This window comes from Ursus americanus, chromosome 3 (genome assembly GCF_024610735.1).
Source record: "Ursus americanus isolate L20-20 chromosome 3, mUrsAme1.1.p, whole genome shotgun sequence".
Classification (NCBI taxonomy): domain Eukaryota; kingdom Metazoa; phylum Chordata; class Mammalia; order Carnivora; family Ursidae; genus Ursus; species Ursus americanus.
Genome location: NC_142129.1, coordinates 45,882,099 through 45,905,130, shown reverse-complemented (window position 1 = coordinate 45,905,130; position 23,032 = coordinate 45,882,099). Strand labels below are relative to the sequence as shown.

At 45.0% G+C, this 23,032-nt stretch overlaps 1 protein-coding gene across 2 annotated transcripts in view; it reads right to left on the bottom strand.

Moving 5' to 3' along the window:
* The window catches only part of CPVL (carboxypeptidase vitellogenic like), a 126,394-nt gene that overhangs the window by 76,506 nt on the left and 26,856 nt on the right, over nucleotides 1–23,032 (bottom strand). For both annotated transcript variants that reach the window (XM_045792954.2, XM_045792956.2), the window contains exons 3-6: nucleotides 20,757–20,875; nucleotides 6,536–6,650; nucleotides 5,495–5,553; nucleotides 3,782–3,861 (exon numbers count right to left, since the gene is read on the bottom strand). In XM_045792954.2, the coding sequence (XP_045648910.2) occupies nucleotides 3,782–3,861; nucleotides 5,495–5,553; nucleotides 6,536–6,650; nucleotides 20,757–20,875 (373 nt within the window). The remainder of the gene's footprint in view (nucleotides 1–3,781; nucleotides 3,862–5,494; nucleotides 5,554–6,535; nucleotides 6,651–20,756; nucleotides 20,876–23,032) is intronic.

The following is a 23,032-nucleotide window of genomic DNA, read 5'->3' as shown; positions in this document are numbered from 1 at the left end:
AAACATTCGGCTAATCATAGCAAGCCCTTGGTAGGCCTTTCTTACATGGGAGAGAAGCATGAAAAAATTAAATTTAATAAGTTGGATTTACATATGCCATTTGCTTGTTTAACTGTTTTACTACACTGTGTGTAATTCTTATTCCATGGTGAGGGTTTGCTTAGATATATAATCTAGAACCATGCCTACATAAAGTTTCAAATTTTAGAAGCAGAATTGCTAAAATCGAGGGGCGACTGGGTGGCGCAGTCGTTAAGCGTCTGCCTTCGGCTCAGGGCGTGATCCCGGTGTTCTGGGATCGAGCCCCACATCAGGCTCCTCTGCTGGGAGCCTGCTTCTTCCTCTCCCACTCCCCCTGCCTGTGTTCCCTCTCTCGCTGGCTATCTTGCTCTCTGTCAAATAAATAAATAAAATCTTAAAAAAAAAAAAAAAAAGAATTGCTAAAATCGAGAATACATAATGTATGTGTGTGTGTGCGCACGTGTGTGTGCGCATGTGTGTGTACACGCGTGCACGCCACACATTTATTCAGGCCCAAGAGCTAGATGTCCCAGGAAGCAGGCCTCTGTGCCAAATGATTCTACCAGCAACCTTGCTAGCATTGTGCCAACGGCCTTGTCTACCAAGTTGAATTTTAGTCAAAGGCCACCTGGTGGCAGAAAGTTACGTTAAAGGACAACAGGAAGAAACCGAGCTTGCAAGGGACAATGACTAGGAAGAAATTCTTCCTCAGATAAATTTTGCAAAAAGGGAAGTTGGTGGGTTCGGGGCCCAGAAGGTAGACGGAAATGACAATGCACTAACGAGGCCGGTGAGTTCTAATGGAGTCAGAGGTATAATAAATATGAGATGTTCAAAAGAATCAAGGTTAAGATAATCTAAACTAAAGTTCCATACCAACACAAGCTAAACAAGGGGCATCTTTAGTCACTACAGTGGGACTGAAATACACGCAGTGATAAGAAGCTTGGCCATTCTGTTCTGTGGCGGCCTGCGGGCAGCTGTCCTCCCACACCTAGTGCGGCTGGGCCCTGATCCGCTCTGCTCGTGCCAATCACGCAGCGTTCTCATTTCATATATGAAATCTGGGTCATAGTCATTGGTATGAAGCGTTGTTTAGCAATTGATATTATTTCCTATACAAACGAACAGGTGGAAAAGAACGATACTATCATTTCCATCCGCTGCTAGGAACCTAACTTCAGGCATGCCCCTCGATGGTAAGCACCAGAATGAGGACTATGGGGCTGGTTGACGACTGTCACCTGCACCAGGAGCAGTGTCTGGCATACAGCAGACAATCGATAAACAGTGGCAGAAAGAGCATGGTACCAGATGCTATACTCCAAATCAGTTAATAAATTCATTATTCTTTAGTACCTTTATTATTATTGTTATTATTATTATTATTTTTTTCTTACCCAAACCAAGGGGCATTGTGGCTCAATAGCATGTTCCAAATACCAAAAAAAAAATCGAATATCTAAACATGTTGTTAGTAAAAAAAAGCTTTACTTCCAGACACAAAGAAAAGCAGCCTAAGTGTGAATGTCAAATGTTTCTTTAGTAGGAGTCTACTTCTTATAGCCAGGGACTATTAATAGTCAAAAGGAATGGGATTTTCAGGGGGAAAAAAAAAAAGATGGTTTTCAAAGGGAGAAAAAGAAGGTCCACTCTTTAAACCTGTAGTAAACCATTTATAGGTTTCAAAGCGACCTTCTTATTCCAAACACCCATCTGGAGAGCTGGAGAGAAGAATGTAGTCACAAAGGGAAACAAATAGTATAAACTATAAAGGAAACAGCTGAAATCAGTTTTCTGCACTACCCTTGATTAGCTATTTTCCAGTTCTAAGAGCCTGAAGCAAAAAGAACTGAAACAGCTATAAACAATGGATGCTTTGAAATAGGTTCTCTTTACATGTCATGCAAGAGGAGATGTACCACATGTCAGCAGTAAATATGCACACGGAGGGTCAACGGGAAGTGGGGACCATCTTTGGGGGAGGGGAAGAGAGACAGAAAAGGAATGGCAGGGTTGCAAGCTCTGGCTTGGAAGGGACGGATGCATTTCTTCGCTACAGAACCTCCGCCCTCTGGGTGTTTGCTAGTTCAACAACTGAGCTTGTTTAGATGGAAACCAAAAGAGGGTCAGCGGGGGTGGGGAGGAATGGGGGGGGGAGAAGGTTTCCTATCATCTGTAAAATGAGAACACACAGTCACTGCTCATGGTGTTTGAGTAAACCTGTAAGGACCGCCATCACGACCTGTCTCTATAAGGAAAGAGGAGGGGCCTGAGCTAGGGGCAGAGGAGGGGGAACCCTTGTGGAAATCTGGCTAACGTGCTGCCAGGACCCACTGTACCTGGAAGCGAAAGTATGGGGTCCTAGCCCTCCCCCCGGAAACTGAATGGAAGTGTTAAAATAACGGGACATAGGACAAATGAAAGTGTCGAAAACAGCCACCATATTGTTTTCTGGGTCAACAAGAAAGAGAGAGGGAAATATCTTCGAAGAAAGGTCAAGTTCCTCCTTCCTCTGTCCCCCAGCCATTTGCCTTAGGGAGAAAGAAAAATAAGATGGAAAACTTTTGTCAGAGATCAAAAAACTCTGACTTCTAGATTTACTTTCACTTCAGGGATTGATTGGGTTTGCTCACCATGCAGAATGAGTGTTTGGTGCAAATGGGGAGTAGGGGAGCTGGTTAACTCTTTCTAGCCACTAGGATTCTTTTAGTAAATGATTATAATGCATAAAGTGGTGTCCTAGTGATCTGAAAGAATTCAGGACTTGATCTCTAGTAATAATTTACAGACTGGAAAATTGTGACCAAATAAGAACGGTCACTTACTTTAAAAAAAAAGTACTAAAAATAGCTACAACGAATGTGAGTAAGAAAGAGAAGAAATTATATGTACACTTTTTGAGCAGGCTTATAACTTTACATTTTCCTTCCATTTTTTTCTTCTTTTTAGTAAAAGAATAATTTTGTAAGTTGAAGGAAAAAAAGTAAGAGGCTAGCTAGCAAGCTGAGCTTTCAGCCTGGGAGTCATGAAGGAGAAGCAAGCAGGAGGGGGGGGGCGGGGGTGGACTGCATTTGAAGGTCTCAGAGAGAAAGAAGAGAAACAAGCAAGCATCTAAGAAGATGTTGTTTCCAGGCAAATGCAAAGTTAAAATGCAATGCTGAAAAGCAAGCAAAAATTCTCCCAGGCATCTGGCTGAAAGGTCTGAAAATAATTTTGGTTGAATAATTTTGCTGTTGCTATTGTTTCTTAAAGGCTATTTTTACAAAATTACAATCAGGCCTCAGGATTCCAGCCTCCCTTGTCATTTTCTCTGCTGGCCATTTTCACAATTATCAGTGATAAGGTAACGAAGTGGAAAATAGACCGTGTGCGCGCATGTGCATGGATGTGAACTCCTTATGTGGAAGTATTCTTTTTTTTTTTTTTTTTAATTTTATTTATTTATTCGACAGAGATAGAGACAGCCAGCGAGAGGGGGAACACAAGCAGGGGAGTGGGAGAGGAAGAAGCAGGCTCCCAGCAGAGGAGCCCGATGTGGGGCTCGATCCCAGATCGCCGGGATCACGCCCTGAGCCGAAGGCAGACGCTTAACCGCTCGGCCACCCAGGCGCCCCTATGTGGAAGTATTCTTAAAATGTCTTTGAGAATTAGACCACAAGGACCAATCAGTAATACTCACACTATTGGATGAATTTCCCTATTGAAATAGAAAAATGTTTGGCCTGAAGAAGGCCAAGAGGGAGCCAGGGCCTTTTACCTGTATAAATTCCGTGCCACATCATCCTCGTTGACAGCATATCCCTGGGGGTCGTCGGTAAAACTGAAGCCTGTGCCCACCTGAAGGTGAAATAAATAAGCAGGTGTAAACAGAGAGAAGCACATGCCTCAGAGCCCTCCAGGAGATACCACACTGGAAGGAAATCAACCTGATTCCACAGGCCCAGCCTCTGACCTCGGATTTGTGCCTCTACCCCATGTACATTTAGCCATTGTCCCCGGTGGATGCTGCATTTCACCGTTTTCCTCTCCCCTCCTCCAAGCCCAAATAAAATATCAGCGCGGGGTGCCTGGGTGGCTCAGTCAGCTGAGCGTCCAACTCTTGGTTTCGGCTCAGATTGTGATCTCGGGGTCGTGAGATCGAGCCCTGTACTCAGGCTCTGCGCTCAGTGCAGAGTCTGCTTGGGATGCTCTCTCTTCCCCTCCCTCTGCCCCTCCAAACCCCTTGTGCTGCCTTTCTCTCTCAAACAACAAACAACAAACAAACCAACAAACCCCACACAAATCTCTGCTCTGGGGTCAGTGGCTGAGCTGTCCTGATTCTACCATGGGGACCCTGCCAGATGTTGACTTAAGGGGGAGGAATTCACCTTTCCTGGCCCCCATTACAGTATCAAAAGACCCAAAGTTGTCCCCTGTCTGAAGCCTGGAGAGTGCACTGCTCTGTCCTGACAAGAAGGAACTCTCTAGGCTGGAGATAAAAGAGTGTGTGTGTGGGGGGGGGGGGGTTGTTTTGATTTTTCATTTGTGAGAAATATGGCCACTAAGCCCCTTCACCTTCAGTAGGTAGGTTTTAAAATAAAGATTAGTTTTAAACTAATATTTCCTTATACCTAGAAGTTCCTAGACAACTAAGCTGTAAAATTAAGAAGAAGCTACCACCGATTCTGTGTCAATAATTTGTCTAAGAGACGCACCACAACTACATCTAAGCATTTTTGTTTTTGTTTTCCCCAACACACAAGGGGACAGGACATTTCATTCAACTTAGGCAGTATAAATATGCAGTTATAGTCTAGGAAAGAGGATGGTGGACAAAACTTGGTGCAAAAGTGGGGGGAAATGGGTATGCGGGACTCCTTTTTCTCCCTATTTATCTGTTCTCTCTTTGAACCATCTGGGAAGTGGGAGATATCAGAGAAATTCGTTAGGGGGTACAGATACTCTTGCAGTAGAAGCTGACCCTAAAGTTACTCCCCTATTTTGATGTTTATTGGACTCAATTTCAGAAGAACTTCCCAAGGAGAATTCCACTTCTTGTTCTGAGATGAGACACACTGTGATAAATGAGGGAGACCAGTTCTGACTTTTTAAATCTAGAACTCTGTTAGAAAGATTAGGAATTCTAATACTATATAATAACCCATGATGTGGGGAAGCCATATCATCAGCGGAAAGAAACTAATTCCTTATCTTGGCTGGTATAATGCACTGACCAGGATATTTCATAAGATTAAAAATGAGAGAAGGAGAGAAGATAGCAAGCAAAATTCCCAAACTCGGATTTAATGATACATGTTAGGAAAAACTAAATCTCAAATGTGTTTTTTAATAGATTAAATTCTATTTTAAAAAGCAAAAAACCCCTAAATCTCTATTTCCTTTCCCTCCCCATTTCCTAAATGTACTTTATAAAAAGAAAAAAGATAAGAGAGGCCCACACTGACATTTCATAAGACAGTCAGATACTCACTGGATTATCAATGTAAAGCATGGAAAGTGTGGTGGTCCAAGAAAAGTCTCTGGGACGCACTAGCAAAACAGAGAAGAGGTTTGAGACTGGGTCTTTAACAAAACATCCCACCTAGGGCCCAGCTTTGCTCAGGAGCCCAACAAGCCCACCTGTCCCCACCCTATCAATCAACTCCCGGTGTCCCTTTGACATTGCTTCCTACTCTCACAGTAGGGAATAAACACCAGCACCTTTTCCTTCTTTTGTCCTCTCCTTTACTTTTCCTGGACCTAGAGGCTTTCTACATCTAGGATGACGTTTGGAAACAAGATCCCATGCAACTGGTTCAATGGAAAAAACTCATCCGCCACCTATAGGATAAACCCATCTGTCTGATCCAATCAACCCTTCTTAACGTCTGATCCTTCTGAATCCTCTTCCTCCCAACCAATGCCAAAGAGAACAACTCCAACAGATTTGGCAGACATGCTTTTACACCTGAGTCACAGAATGGTTCACCCTCCAAATTCTGACCCAGGGAAAGTAAACAATCTCCCCCACTCCCCAAAAATGAGATGGAGGTAAACCGGGGTGACAGCCAGATGTGCCTCCTCCACTCCTTCCTCTGCCCCCGCCCCCACCCGCGGCATCCTGCTTCCAGGATATCTGATCATTTATGCGACTGAACCATACAGTGTTCAGTTTGTGTGAATAATTAGGGGTATAATTCCACCCATTAGTCTCATGCAAAAGAGCTTGCCCAAAGAGTAATAGATATCAACTGTTTTCATAAGCCCAGATTGCTTGAGTCAGCAGCAGACTGCAAGAAAATAGCTTAGAAACTTTCACCTGAATTTCAAGGGAGAATGCAGCCCAGCCAGGACACTCACCCTGGTGGCTCCTCCTTCTTGGACATTCATCGCCAGAGAGCTATGTCTTTATCATCTAAAACTATTACGTTATTCCTTGTGGTTCCATATACACTTTCATTTTTTCTTGGAGTAGATATAAGGTTCAGGTGAAAACTTCTCCATAGGAAAATAGAGTCCAAGCAATACTTACGCGTCATGTTACTTGTGACAAAATAAGGTCCGTGTTCCACAAAGAGTCCAAACATGGATGAACCTCCAGGCCCTCCCTGCAGCCAGAGGACCACTGGAGCAACCGTGGGGTCTACCTAAAGGGGACAAAGAAGCCAGTGACCACACACTGTCCTAAGCAGAAGAATACGCTCAAGCAACCTTATTCAGATGCCGCGTCGTTCACCGCCTCAACTTCATCTCCCAAAGCCTTCCCAGACCCCAGTGACCGCTCTCCATTACAAGCCAAGGGCTGGTTATCTCTTGCCTTGAATTACTATTTGCATCATAATACCAGTATCTATCTTGCTCAGTGCAGTCTTTTCCTGCCCATAGCCAGAAAACCAGCTGAATATAGAAGTTTTGCCTCTGTATGCCCCTAGAAACCCAGTATACTGCCGAGGGCACAGTTATTATTATTATTTTTTTAGCTGTTTAAACTTGCATTTGACCAACACATTCCCATAGAGGCACAGCAAAGAATCCATCCTCCTCAGTGACAGTCTGCCCTCTTCACTGGGAGCCCAAACAGCCTTTCTGATTTGATTCACTAAGAGGGTGTTGTTCACAAGAGGGGCAGCCACTTCATTCAACACGAGGGAACTGAGAAGCGCACAGGCCTGGAGTGGTTTAGCCGGTGCAAACAACAGCAACAAAACCCCAAGCAAGGCACAAATTGATTGAGGAGACAGGGAAGAGGTAAGTAAGAAAAGGTCACTGGCAGGGTTGGGAGGACGAAAATGAGCTTCTGGCAGTAGAGTCAATACCATCAACCTCCGTGACAGAGGGTTCTTTACTTCTTTCTTATTTCTTTACATATTTGTTGAGCACCTCATATGTGTCAGGAACCATGCTGGAAGTAGTTACAGAGCAGGGCAGTGAGTGGGGAAAAAAAAAACCAAAACACTTGTTCTCTTCCAGCTTACGTTTTCATGGGAAATACAGATCATAAGTAAGTGAAGGGATAAACCCGATGATTAGAGTGTGGAAAGGAAATAAAGGTGATGTTAAGAGAGTGCGAGTAAGGGTGCGCCTGGGTGGCTCAGTCGGTGAAGCATCTGCCTTCGGCTCAGGTCATGATCCCAAGGTCCTGGGATCGAGCCCCACATGAGGCTCCTTGGCTCAGTGGGGAGTCTGCTTCTTTCTCTCCCTCTGCCTGCCTCTCCCGCCTGCTCGCACACTCTCTCTCTCTCTGACACATAAATAAAATCTTAAACAAAAAGAGTGGGTGAGGGCAGAAAAGAATAGTGCTTCCTTTAAACACAAGTAATTATGGAAGGACTCAGTGAGATCCTGAGCTGAATGAGACCTGAGTTCTAGAACCACCCAGCCATGAGAGGAGCCAGGGAATGAAGCCACAGACAGAGGGAAATGGGAGGGGAAAACCCTCACAAAAGAAAAGAGCTGGATGTGAGAGCAGTGAATGACAGGCCACCCAGCCCTAAGTGAATCCTCTAGAGCAATCTGGAAGGAGCTCAAAGTGGCTCCGGGGAGACTCACAGTTGGATGTGAAAGTGAGCGCCCACTGGGGGTCATGCTCATTTTGATGTTCGGTCAACCAGGCTCAGCAAGCAAGGATCTCATTGCTTCAGCTCAGAATGAAATCCGGCAACCCCTTGCTTAACCCAGTCACAGTGTTTCATTCAAAGGTCTGAGTGGCCTGGCTGCGTCCCACGTGGATGATGTGCGAAGGCTGTGGGCGGAGGCAGACTGACTCAAGGGGAAGTGATCTAGGACAGCACCACCAAGAACCTGGAAAAGGAGCTGAGCACAGGGTTCTAATCGTGAGGACAGATGGGGAGAGGGATTTCTCTTCTCCAGTCACCAGAATCTGACATAGTCCTTTAGCAGCTTCAGAAAGGGGACAAGGGGGCCTTGCAGAAAGAGGGGTGGTGGTAAGAACAGCTGTAAGCTGGACAAGAGCCTCTCTTTAGGGGGTTACCTTGGGGTCCATTCTCCTGCATTGAGGAATTAAATGAGATAAAATTTGTAAAGCCCTTGGAACAATGCCTAATGTCTGAAAAAGGTATAATAAGTGTAAACAATTATTACAATTAAAGAAACAGGTAGAAAAGGTAGGAGCCCGGAGTCAGCCTGGGACCTCAGATCAGCAGGGCTCTAACTCTTAAGAGTTAGCCCGGAATAATGCAGAAGTCTGTGAACTCTTGCACCAAACTGGATTCAAATCTGGGCTTTACTATCTACTAGCTGTGTGGCTTTAAGCAAGTTGCCTAAGCTCTCTGAACCTCAGTTTCCTCATCTGTAAAATAGGGATCAACAATAGTACTTACGAAAAAAAATAATAGTACCTATGCCTTGTGGTTGATGGGAGGACTCAAATTAATCTTCAAAGTCTAGTGAGTGGCATAGAGTACGTGTTCTGCACACGTTAGCTATTGCTGTAATAAAGAAACACTCGGAATTTATAGATGGTTTTAAAGTAAACGATCTATAAATGAGAGAACAGGAAAAGTGGGTTGTTGGGAGTTTCTCCTTGCTCCTTTGGCTGATATCTTCCCTGGTCGGTTTTTCACTAGTTATGCCCCCTTGCCACAAGGGTTGCAAACGTCCATAAAGAATTCAAGAGACTTGTCTTATAAGTCGAAGCAGGAAATACTAAATTCAAAGACAACTTTCTAAGGCTGGTGCGGGGATGCAGGGTGAGCCCTGGATCGGTAGCCGCACAGAATCTGGTTCTACTTGACCACAAACTAGCTGTGTGACCCCGGCCCTCCGAGCCTTCCAGCCCAGTTTCCTTATCCATCAAATGGTAACAAGGCCTACTTCACAGGCATGAGAAAATGTATCATGAAATGATATTGCAGACTCTGCTGGGCTGAATAAATAGAACCAGCCCCGCCCTAACCTGCCTGGCCCGAACTGTGGGTGCTTTGTTTGAATCAGTGATTTTTAGCTCCCCTCAGACCCTCCAACTCGCTCTTCAATACCACTCACCTGGACCACCGTCCACTTGTATTCACCCAGCAGGGGAGCGTACAAGAGGAGGAGAAGAAATGGCTCCCAGTGGGAGCAGTTCTGGCCTCCCCAGGGATGTGAGATCCAGGGCATCTCCCCATTCCAGGGGACACCCAGCCCCCATTTCCTTCCTAATGTGCACAGGAGCTTCTAGAAGCCACGGTGTGCTACATGTGAGCCAGTGGTTCTCAACCTTGGCCACCTATTAAAACAGCTTTTTAAAAAATTGCTGCCTAGGCCCAAATCCCAGTGATTCCAACTCAACGGGTCAGGGGGTGAGGCGGACATGGATGTTTTTTAAAGCCCCGAAGTGGTTCTGATGTGGAGGTAGGGCTGAGAATCTGTGAGGACAAAGAAATTTGTCCTCTCCGGTGCCCAGGCCTTCTGGTCTCTGCCTTAGCCTCTCCTCGCTTTTCATGTCCCTTCCTGTGACCTGGCACAATGATGGAACTCGGGCTCTCAGAAAAATAGCCTGACCCTGAGAGGCCACCCTACAAAGTGAAGTCAAACACGACGGTGCCAAACATCTTTATTATGCAACTTTGAAGCACAGGACACTGCATTCTTGGAATGCTTCAATCATAAGAGATCGGCGTGCACACCTCCAACCTCAGCTGACCTTGCTCCTCAAACGTACTTTCCTGAAGGAGGTGAATGAGCTCAACAACCCTTGAGGAAGCCCGTTTTTAAAGAAAATGCCATGCACACATCCTTCTACTTGGATACGCCAACCAGCTTACGAACTAATGCTGCCCTTACCTGGAATGAAACACAGAAGCCAGACGCTGGGAAATAAAGGTTTATGTATTCAGTGCTAACATCCCGAGAGTTAGGTATACTAGAGCACGCAGACTTCTGTAACATGGCATGACACCCTGATGTCATACATATAATAATAATTACATCAACAATAAGGCATGCATCTATCATGTGATAATTCTCAGGGTGATCTATTAAGCTCTCAAGTGTGAGAATGCAGTCCTCTCTCACTCTCCACCCCCAACTCAGGAAAGAATAAAAGTAAATGAAGACCTCCTCAACAAAACCACATGGCAAAACTTAAGTTCAAATGAAATAAGAAACAGTTGCTCTAATTCCTTTACAGATTCACAAAGGCCAGGGCTTTTAGAGTATTTATTATTTTGAAACTATAATTCAAAAGTGTATGGAACAAGAGAATATGGGGATTTATTTTTCTCAAAAGTTTTAGAAATTTTCCTTAAAACTTATGATGTTATAAAGAAAGCACTTATTCTTAAATAATATTTTTTTTAAGGAGGTATTAAAAAAATCCCCCTCATCCCACCAATCATGATCCTTAGAAATGATCATGGAGATGTTTAATCTTCCAGATTTTTCTCTAACTCCCCCAACACATACATATATAAATATTTTGTAGATGTCATATATGCCATGTGTGAAATACCTTTTTTCCCCCGAAAATAAGACCAGGCTATATGTAATATTCTATATTTGCTATGGTCACTTCACATGTTCTGAAAATCTTTTCATAACAGTACCTATGATCATTTAACTAAACAGGATGGCATTCTGAATTTACCACAATGTATTAACACATTTAACATTCAACACTGACAGGCACCGTTCTAAGGTGGGGGATGCAGACCAGCTTCCGCTCATAGACAGGTAGGATACTTAAGTATCAGTTATTACCAGACTGCCTAGGTTTGAATTCCAACTACCTTATTTTACAGCTGTGTGACATTGGGCAAGTTGCTTAACTTCTCTGGGTCTTAGTGTCCTCTGCTTGAAAATAGTAATGCCTATCTTCTATGGCTGTGGTACAGATTCAAAGAGTTAATACATGCACAGCACTTAGAACAGTGCCTGGCCCATGTATTTAAACGTGAGCTCTGATTATTTCTCTGGTGAGGTGGGAAGATAGGTAATAAATAAGTAATTAAATAAGTGGGTGATATGAGAGAGCAGTGGAAAGCAATTAGATTGAATACTTAAAGAAGGCGTCTGGTGAGGGGCTAACGTTTGAGCTAAGACCTGAAAGACGAATGATCCCCTACTGATAAGCATTTATACATTTAATAAAAAGAAAGCAAAATCTCTGTTAATGACCTATCGGTCCGAGTGGTGTAGTAGGAACTGGAGACGAAGAAGGGACAAAGAAATTCTAAATATAAGAGAAAGGACACAAAGGAGTCATAAATATTTAAGGGAGAAATCTCTCTACCAACAGGAGAGTGTGGGCATACTGTAGGTCCCACAAACCTGCACCTTTTGTTGGTGAACAAGAAACCAGAAGCCCTTTGAATTCTTCTGGTGACCCCTGGTGGCCAATTCATGAACCTGGACACTCCTTCCTCAGGGTTTGCTGCATAATGAAAAGCCCAAAGGGAAGTAGGTTACATATTCAGTTTTTTAGAATCCCTACAGGCGGAAGTTTCACACTGCCCACATGAGCGCGTTTCAATGTGTATTCATAGTGACGGTGAACAAATCTACCCTCTGTCTTAACAGATCAGCATTCCAAGTAAGTGAAACTCCTTCATTTGGTTTGACTTTCCGTACATAAAAGGATTCTTAGAAACACCCAGTTTCTTCTTTTCTCCTTGCTTCTAAGTGAGCACAAAGGAATCTATGTGAACAGTAATGAAACCAAACCCTCCTGCCCTAGTGTTCCCCATGCGGACATGCCCTCCGTGGTTGGTGTCCCCTCACTGAGTCCTCCTTTTCACCCCGCTCCTCATCAAACCATACCCACCTTCTGTTCTGTCCTCCCAAGCCCTCCTCTGTATTTCCTGGTAGAGATAACTTTCTAGCCAGGCTTCACACGTATCACTGAGGCAGTGAGTTGGTGTACTGGGGGATGGGAGTGGCACTAAAGACTTGCCAATTTTGGTATTCTGAAGGAATTTGATTGCATTTTACCCAGTGGACGTATTGGAGTGACCCTAGGGAATCTTAGGTATCTCAGCAAGTATTATGGCAACATTGTCTGCCAATGCCCAGGGCCGGGTACATATTTGAGCCATCCCCTTCCTCCCACCCACCCCATAAGGAACATCATACTTTGTAAGAGAAAGCAGCAACTAAACCCCTAACAGACCCAAATTGATGGTACCGCTTAAGAAGAGAAATGCAATTAGTAAATTAATTAAAGCTCCCCTCACCCTTCTATATGCAGAGGTCGATCATTTGCTTGGTTTAAGTAATGTGTTCTGTCCTAATTGAAGTCATCAGTACCCCAAGTAAATGTCTTGAAATTCCCCCAAGTAGGTTTGAATGGACTCCCATTTTGCCACACAGATCCCAGTTCAGCTGACACTTCAGCTGCTACACGAATGGTTTAATCAAGGCAGGGTTTTGTTATTTAAAGCAATGGGTTTTGTGACTAGAATGGTTAACTAGTGAAGTAAGATTTCAGTTCTACACACACACACTCTCAACGCATATAAACAACTTGCTTAAGACATTATGTGCTTCTCGGAGGAGTTTTACTTAGTGGTTGGTGTTGACCTCTTGCTCTTCCTTTGCTGTGATTGTTGCCACTGTACCATCACATGGAAAACTAACTTCCTCAAACCTTTGTTCTGTTTTGAGGCCTCCTTACATCACTACCAAGCTTGCACCAACTCTCCTTGAGCTTTGAGTCATCTCATTCATCTGAGCCAACTTATACTCCACCAGAATCTTCCCTACCTTTCTCCTTCCTAACCTTTGTACTTGGCTCTCATTCCTTCATGATAGTTGTGGCTTTTCTGTTGGTGCCTCCTGCCAGAAAGGTGGAATTTAGAATGAAGGGGGGTGTGGGGTGGCTAGTAGAGAAGGGCCTGACTTTTGCATTCTTGATACAAAGAAATGGCTGAAAAAATTACTTTCTTCTCCATGTGAAATCAGGCACATAGAGGTTTCTGTGGTTCAAATACTTCTATGGATGGAATGATCTATAGTTTATCATTTTTAGCTACTTTCGTCTTGTTTCATCTCACCTACCTTCTATTCTTCCAGATCTCTGATGCCATAAGTACAATAACAGCAAAAAGAAGATAAACAGTGGAAGTCTGAAGACAAATGTCTATGACCTCCAAATCTTTGCTGTACGACTAATGGATCTGCAGCCTTCTGTGTTAGACATATTTTAAGAGATCTGTTCAGTCCACAAACGCTTCTCTAAGAACTGACTCTCCATTTACCAACAAAAAAGGTCCATTAGCCATGTTTATATGCCATGAAACTGCACCCTCAGCTTTAGCTGATTGGACCAAGAAAGAACACCTGACCCAAAGTGGGCCAGTCACATCTGCCCCTAGCTGAAGTGCTATTTGATCTCTGTCAATTGCAAGGTTCGAGGACAGGTAAAGGTGGAAACCGTAGGGTAGCCATCTTCTGCCAGATACCTGGAGAAACAAAGCATGTTGATCTGCCAGGACAGAAGAATGAAGCACGGATGAGTGATCCTGAGGTTTTGGACAGAATAAGGCTGAGATAAGGAAGACTGGTTGCCCCGGCTCCTGATGCCTTTCCAGTTGACTGCACTTTCTGCCCTTGATGTCTCTGGGCAGGAAAGAAGGATTTAGAATGGGTTGGCTAGGGGTGCCTGGGTGGCTCAGTCAGTTAAGTGTCTGACTCTTGATTTCAGCTGAGGTCATAATCTCAGGGTCATGAGTTCAAGCCCCATGTTGGGCTCCATGCTGGACGTGGAGCCTGCTTAAGATTCTTTCTCTTTCTCTCCTCTGCCCCCACCCGCCACCACACACACTCTCTCTCTCTCAAAAAAAAATTATATTAAAATAAATAAAAAATTAAGATAAAGAATGGGTTGGCTATATTAATTAGGGTCCAATCAGAAGACAGAAACCACATAATAATTTTAATTTTTAAATTTTCCCATTTTTAAATTTGTTATTTTTTTACATGAAAACATTCTGTTACACATTCCAGTGTGTGCTCTGGTCCCCATCCACCATGGGTATCACATCCACTCACTGCTGGGCATCTGCTTCCCTGTGAGCCACATCCTCAGTGTTGGCCAAATACCAGCATGCTGGATAGGCTTCCTGTGTCCACCATGGAACAGGGAAATTTTAAAGAAATATTCATTATAACAAGGGATAGCCATAAATATGTAAGGAGAACCCTAAAGCCTATGCTGAGGGAAAGTGCCCATGGATGGACAAACTCATATGGTAGGGATGGGGCTCTTCCCAAGGCTGTGGTCTAGACCTCACTGGAGAAGGGGTGATTGTACCCTCTGGGTGGCTGAGAAGTTCACTGGGTTGCCTGGCTCACTATTGGCCAACAATCCCTAAGCAAGTAGGAAAGGCCTCCAGGGAGAAGTGGTCTGTGTCTGGTGGGGGAGTCCACTTGTTTGAGGGCACAGTGTCCATATTGGGAGTGCTATAGGAAACTAGCCTTGGGTGCAGGGGGTCAAGGCTGGTGGGAGGGCTGCAGAGAAGTGGCTTAGGGAACCTAGGGAACTGGCTCACTGGAAAGTATGGGATGTACTGGGATGTATGGTGTTCATGTTGAAGAAGCTGCAGCCAGGTGGTCACTGGGTCGGAGCCAGGACTGTAAGCTTGCTGAGGGTCTTCGTGGTCTGGGAGCCCAGCGAGAGCAGGGCACTACTGGATGTCCCCACACATGCACTGCTGACAGACTGGACAGCAGGGCCAAGAGAAAGCAAAACACAGGACAAGGGAACAGGAAGAGAAGCCAACGTCCTCCTGCAATGTCCCTCCAGCACCCTCTACTGACAAAGCTTAATATCATGCTTGCTAACAGGAAAAAATGTTCATAGCTCTGGCATCTTGGAGCAAGTGAAAGGACAGAACTGGAGCTAGTTCTAGTGGTCAAAAGATATCACGGTCACAGCCTAAAAGTACATGAGAAGAGGCTATAGTCGTCATCTCATGCTGTATAACATGTATCCAAAACTTAGTGGCTTAAGACAACAGTAATCAATTATTCTCCCGTGCTTTCTGCGGGTCAGGAATTTGGGGCTGTCTGGCTGGACAGTTATGGCTCCGGGTGTCTCATGAAATTACAGTTAAGATATCAGCTGTGAGGGGCGCCTGGGTGGCACAGCGGTTAAGCGTCTGCCTTTGGCTCAGGGCGTGATCCCGGAGTTCTGGGATCGAGCCCCACGTCAGGCTCTTCCGCTATGAGCCTGCTTCTTCCTCTCCCACTCCCCCTGCTGTGTTCCCTCTCTCGCTGGCTGTCTCTCTCTCTGTCGAATAAATAAATAAAATCTTAAAAAAAAAAAAAAGATATCAGCCGTGACTGCAGTCCTCTGACTTGGGCTGGGTGAACATCATCCGACGTTGGTGCTGACTGGTGGGTGAGGACTCGCTTTCTCCCCATACAGGTTTACCCACAGGGTTGTTTTAGTGTCCTTCCAATGGCATCTGGCTTCCCTCAGGGTGAGTGATCCAAGAGACCAAGGCGGAAGTAGCACTGCCCTTGATAGTAGCCTTGGAAGTAAGCCACCCACCATCCCTTCTTCTATAGCGCATTGCTCACAAAGGCCGGCCTTGATTCAATATGGCAGGGGACTACACAGGAGCATGGCTACAGGAAACAGAAGTCACTCCTGGAGTCTGGGTACCTCACCCTATCCCAGCCTTGCCGACTCCTCAATATGACATTGATCTTCCTCAGTCACCAGATAGATATTCAGATTCCAGGAATCCCAGCCATTCCCCTTGGCCTGAGGAGCAAGATGGGGCCCACAGTAGAGGGGCCACAGGCCTACCTCTAAATGTCTCTGGTTTGGACTCCATTTGAGGCAAATAATCCAACAAATCCTCTGTATTCCTATATTCCTAAGACAAAGTCAAATATGGGGTATCTTTTCTCAGTGGGAAGAATTCTAATTATAAAAATAGTCATCTCTGTGCCTTTTTATCTTCTTAAATGTGGAAAACCCCAGGTTTGCGTTGTAATTTCTTTACCAAGTAGCAATTAAGCTACACTCTTCGCTGGGTTCAGTGACTTCCGTTTGGAACTGCCTCCTGTTTTTGGTCTTCTTTAATCTCCCACATGGCGACTGGTTTAGTTCTGCACAGTCTTTGTATTAATAACAGGAAAACTAATAATGATAAACATGATGATAATGAAATAATGGCAACAGAAGCTCTCCTTATTACATGTCAGGCGCCAGTCTAAGGCTTTCCCACATTCTCTCACTTGTCTCAAAACTGCTGTCAAGTAGGTATCCCGATCCTCACACTTGGCACATGCGAACCAAGGTTTTGTGCAAGCTTGACTAACTCAAGAGCTATCATGCTAATGACTGGAGTCTAGCACCTTCCATTGTCAGTTTTTCTCAGGATCAACATACAATGATCAAGAGCAAATATTTCTCGTCAGAGGCCTAGTTTTAAATTCACATTCTGCCAATTTCTAGTTGGGCAATTTGGAGCTAATTATTTAATCTCTGTAATCCTCTTCATCTATTAAACGAAGATAATAATTCCTTCTTCATGCGCTTATTGTAAGGATTAAAGAAGAAAATGCACAGCGCTTAGCACATAGTCAATGTTCAATTAACAGTCGTTAAAATTGTGACATGTTTATTGGCTTCATTATACTTTTTCTCCCGTGAAATAAAATGCCTATTATTTCTCTTGCACATTGCATTCCCACTGCACACCAATTTCCAGCTCTAGAATCCATTACACACTGATTTGTATACAATAACAGGGGAGTCTCACAGAAATAACAGGAAGACAAAACTAATCTGAGAAACAGCAACCCCCCCCAAAAAAATACTCGGAGGATATTACAACTGGGGCATCCTTCCTGGATCTCTTATTTTCTCTACCTTCAATTTTTGTAAAGGGTCATTTCTCTCCTGATGATAATATCCACTGCTTTCCTGTGACAGGCAACGAACTAATCTTTCTGCCGAACAAAAGGAACTCTTCCGCCGGCTGGGGCATCACCACTTCTCCTGCTTTCTCTTCTTCACCCACTCTGGCCTGTTTCATAATTTATAGCCCGACTGGCTTGGCAGGAATGGTTGCTCTGGGTCAGATGCCAGTCTGAGTGTGGGCTCCCCAGGTAAGGCGGGCTCAGGGCCATCTATCCTGGCTGCCACATGGTGATGCTTATCAGGGGTACCAGCTTCTCATCCTGCCTGTTTCTCCCCTGAAGCTGAGCCTGTCACTTCCAATAGAACACACTTGTTCAAGCATTTTCTTTCCTGTTGTGACGGCCTCGAGTTTAAGTCTTCTGGGATCACCTTAGAATGTGTTTCAGGCTATAGTCCAGGGCCCCAAAGAGCATAATCTGGCCAAGGGATGCGGAGGTAGGTCTTCATTAAATGAAGGTGGGGGGAACCCCAACAGCCCAGTCACTGTTTAATGCAGTGAGGGTTCGGATGTCAGTCTGGCAACCAGGAGAGGGGACAGAATCTCAGCCCATTTCCCTGACCGGCTTTCTAGTCCCGCTGCACCACCTATGTTCCAGAAGAAACTGTACCCCTGCTCAGAGGCAAGTGAAGAAAAGAAAGGACTGAGTCTTTGTTTTGTTTTCATTTGACCACTTCCCTCACCATTAATTCCTGTTTTCACAAATCTGGGTTATTACCATTGGAGATTCAACATGCAGAAGTCAGTGGGGGAACTTCCTCGTATTAGAAACAGCCACTAAAGCAGAAGAGAAAGTTGGAAATGGGGTGTCTCGGGACCAAGGGAGACAGAGAGCTCAGGGGAGATGGAGCCCCAGCAGGCCTTAAGGGAACACCAAGCAGGGTGAGGAAAGCTGACCCCCAGGCTATACTCCCCTCTTCAGGCCCACATGCCAGCCCTCACTCAGGTGGCTGCATGGGACAATACACCACCTCCATGTGTACCAGTTTAGCTGCAAGAGGTGTTTCTTTCTGGACAAAGGGGTGTGGATCACATTGGGTCCAGAAGCACTAACCACAGGACAGTGGTCTGTAGGCTGGAACCATGGTCTCTCAGTGTGGTCCACCTGGTAATTCTACAACTTGCTGGCCTCTCCCAGCTTACAAGTCAATTTCTGGGAAAATTTGGAGATAATTCTTAACTACAATAAACTGTGAGAATCACTGAGAGAGAACATACTAAGAATGATAAATCTAGGCAAATTTTTCAAGTACTTGGCACAGAGTAAGGGCCCCCCGCAAAGGTGTCCACGTCCAAATCCCCAGATCCTTTGAATAGGTTAAGCCACATGGTAACTGGGAATTAAGGTAGCTGATGGGATTTGGGCTGCTAGTCAACTGACCTTACAATATGGAGATTACCCTCGGCTATCCAGTAGGCCCAATGCAATCACAAGGGTCCTTAAATGTAAAAAAGGGCAACAGAAGACAAGAGTCAAAGAAGGTGATGTGACCACGCAGTACCGCCAGGGTGATGCAATGTTAGAAGGATTCAGCCTTCTCGCCATGCAGGCTGTGAAGACGGAGGAAGGAGCCATGAGGCAAGGAGTGTGAGAAGCTTCTAGAAAATGCAAAAGGCAAGGAAACAGATCCTCCCCGAGAGCCTCCAGGACCATAGATCTGCCGACACCTTAATTTTAGCTCAGTGAGGCCTATGTCAGACTTCTGACCTGCAGAACTCTGAAATAATAAGATTGTGTTGTTTAAACCACAGCAGCAATACAGAACTAATACAAAGGGGTTCATGACAAATGCTTACATTCAATGATACTAAAAGGTATGATATCAAAAATGTACATTCATAGTGTGGTTTCTGAAAGGCATTAAGTTTAAGGGATTTCCAAGACCACACACAAAAATATTTCCACCTGTTAGAATGAGGTCATGTTGCTAGGCGTAATTTATACCAATTCTGTTTAAGACAGTTGTACTGGACATTTGGATATTTCCCTCACTGCTTCTGAAGGTCCATTCTCTCCTATGCTCTGTGCCCTGGTAGACAGAGCTCCAAGGACGGGACTCCAGTTGGGTTCCACCAATGGGAGGCAGCAGCAGGAGTCCAGAGGGCACTTGGGTGCCAACAAGGCACCTATACAACCCTGAAGGTGAGAACTCTCCTTTAATTTTGTGCTCCGAGCACCTCACTTACACACTCAAGAGTAACACCAAAGAAGAAGTAAACTGCGTAGGGCCCAGGAAAGTCTTCCCAGAGTAGGTGACAGCCTGAAGACTACTATGAGCCCAACCAAAAAGCGTCTGGAATTCCTCACCAACTCCTACATGCTTCCTCCCACCCACAACTACGTGGTCAACTATGGCAGAGGCCATGGCTGAGAAAGCAGAAGTGAGAAGTCAAGAAAATACAACCCAATCGTACCAACAAGAGCAATTTAATTTGAAAACTACCCTAGAGTAAACAATTTCATATATGCAACACTGCTATATGCAAATCACACGCAAATATAAATACTACCCTCCCTAGGGATAGTTTTTTCTTTGTTCTCTCTGGTTTCTAAACCAAATCCAATTTGGAAAATAAAAATAGAAAATTATCCTGCGGTGGGATAAAATTTTTTTATGCATCTCAGCCCCTCTACCAATATCCACCCCCCAAACAGTACCCATGAGCCTAAAGTGATTTGTTCATACTGAAGAATTGTGTGACATCACCACCATGCACTAAGTAGGATTGGTGAAGTATAAGGACATACCCAGCTGTGTATGTGTATGGACCTGAAAAGGTGAGTGATCCGTCTTCTAGGACATCAGTCCTAAATCAGCTGTCCTCCCTACCTGTCCCCATAAAGTCTTCCAGAATAAGTTCATTTCTCTCTCTTCTGTGTCCCCACAGAGTACTACTCAGTGGGTACTGGATGCATGAAGGGGTGAGTACAAAAATAAGAACTGGTACTGTGAAGTCAATGGATTGAGCAGCCATGGAAGTCCACCGTCAATTAACCTTAGACATGTGCCACCTGTGCATTTTGGGAATCTCCCCAGTCCTTATCATCCTTTGGCTGCTTACCGCCCAACCTCGCCCAAGGTATTTTTAGAACAAAACAACAACAGAATGACTTAAGGAGACTGTGGCAGGAAGAAGGTGGTAATGTGAATATTCTGCATAAGGCTGTGAGGAATTTAAGAGTTGGACCTTCCCTGCAAACATTTGTTTCCTGCACATAAACAGGAACACCACACAGATTCACTGGCACTTATTTTTAGAAAAAAAAATCTAAAAGATGCAAAAAAAAAAAAAAAAGTACATTGCTTGCAGGCTAACATGTCTTCCCTGGGACAGCATCCTGAGGGTTAGTGTCCTGTGGGGGTGCTCTCACAGGCCTACCTGAGCCGGGAAGAACCAGAAGAAGAGGTTGCTGTTGTAGGTCTTATTCACGGTGAGGTAGCCAGCATAACTCTTCACATTTGACGCTGGGAAAGGAGGGACCAAACTCTTCCTTTTTCCTAGTGGAAGAAAAAATTTCCCCAAGGATTAGAGAAATAATACAGTGTTAGCCATCTCCATCTCGGCCCGTCTTCTTCCTCCCTGGGGCCAGGTCCGGGATGGAGTGATCAGAAAGGCTACCAGGGGACTGGCACAAAGGTACTTACTGTAGCAAATTCCAGCCCACCCTGGTCCATTCCACACATTCGACATTCGTAACTTAGCCAAGGACAAGTGACATTTTTAACTTTTTTTTTTTGGTCCCTAAATATGAGCTATAATAACATTTTTTTTTTTAAAGAAAAAAATCACCTATTCTCAGCTCCACTCTAAAAAGTAAACCACGGTATTCACATTTGGGCCACTGGGAAGGCCAGGGCAGAAGTCACCCAATCCCAAAACATGAGGCAGTTGCAAGAGAAACAACGTAGCTAAGTAGCTCTCAGCCTCCGGAAGGCCTATATTCTCCACACTCTCCTTATCATGAAAGCAAAAGGCCTGCCACTTCCATTAAGGGAAACGGGCTGACGCATGTGGGCAGCGGGGAAGGCTCGGGAAGGCAGGGTGGGGCAGCCAGTGAGACTAAGGGTGACCTCGTGGCTACTCAGAGGAAGCCAAATAGGACAACAGGATAGTTGCAGAGGGCAGAGGTTGTGGCTTTTTTATGGCACCAAAGGGACAGGGAGGTGGAAAGAGGGACTGCTCAGATAGCTTGAGGACACCTAGAAGTAAATAAAATTAAGAGGAGAAGACACTTTGTTTTTTTAAGATTTTATTTATTTGTTTGAGAGTGAGAGAGTGTGAGCTAGGGGAAGAGCAGAGGGAGAGGGACAAGCAAACTCCACGGTGAGCACAGAGCCCCACAGACACAGGGCTCAATCCCAGGACCCTGAGATCAGGACCTGAGCCAAAACCAAGAGTCAGACGCTGAACTGACTGAGCCACCCAGGTGCCCCTAAAGGAGCTAACACTTTAAGGCAACAGTACTGAGGGCTTTATGTTACGTAGTAGGTATAATTATTGTCCACACTTTACAGATGAACTGAAGCTCAGAGAGGGTAAGTAACTTGCCGAAGGTCACACAGCTAGTAAACGAGAGCTGGGATGCAAACCCAGTGGTCAGGCTGCAGAATCTGCTCCTTCGCCCACCCTGCGATGCTGCTTCTCCACCAGAGAGTTAGTCGGAAAGTATGGGTGCCAGGGAGCAGAAGGAGGAGCAGTGATTAGGAAATGAATGAAGAAGAAATAAGAAAGAGATGGCAGGGTGTAAGGGGAACTGAAAGAGGGGTCTGGGTGAAGAGAGGTTCCTTAGTGGTGACAAAGCAAGTGTCCCCAGTAAAAACTAATGGTTCCAGAAAGGCTATTTATATCTGCCACATATTAAGGTGGAGACTGGTTAGCAGAGAGGAATAGGTCAGGTAGCTTGGTCCTTCACCCATGCCACCAACTGAAGATGCCTTTAGTGGGGTGCTGGAGCCCATAGGCTCTGGAGTGCTGTTAGCCTCCCTTCCCAACTTGGCATTCAGCAACATCACTGCTAGCATGCAATGAACCATGGTAAGAATGTTTATATTCTGGGATGGGTGCTGCAAATCAGGGCCCTGCCCCCCAGAGCTACTTGTGAAACTTACCAGCACACCATGGCATCCGGGGCTGCAAGTTCCTCTTTTAAACAATGAATCTGCCTGCTGCAAGGGAAACTCTCACCTAGACAGCACCGTTCCCTTCCCTTCGTACTTTCCTTCGTACTTTGCTGATCTTTGTGCTGCCACTGACCGGCCCTGTGGTCCTTTGGGCAGTCATTTCACATGTCTGTGCTTCAGTTTCTCATCTGTGTAAGGTGGATGACCTCATGGGTCAATGAGAGCAAGAGTCCATGCACCCACAACCTTTAGAAAAGAAGCTGGCTCATAGGGAGCATGGCTATTGTTAACCTGGGAAATGCACCTGCTCATTAGGAACAGGAAGCAACCAGGAGCAGAGGAGATGGTGGGACGAAGGCAGGGTTTCAACGGCAGTTTCCAGAAGGTCCTGCTAAGCTAGCAGAACAGGAAGAACATGGGTTTCTGAATCAGGCAGACCTAGGTTTGCAATTCTGACCAGTCTCCCCAACAAGTTGCTTTATCTCTCTGAGTCTCTCTTTCCTCTTGTGCAAAATGTGAATACTGATTTCCTCC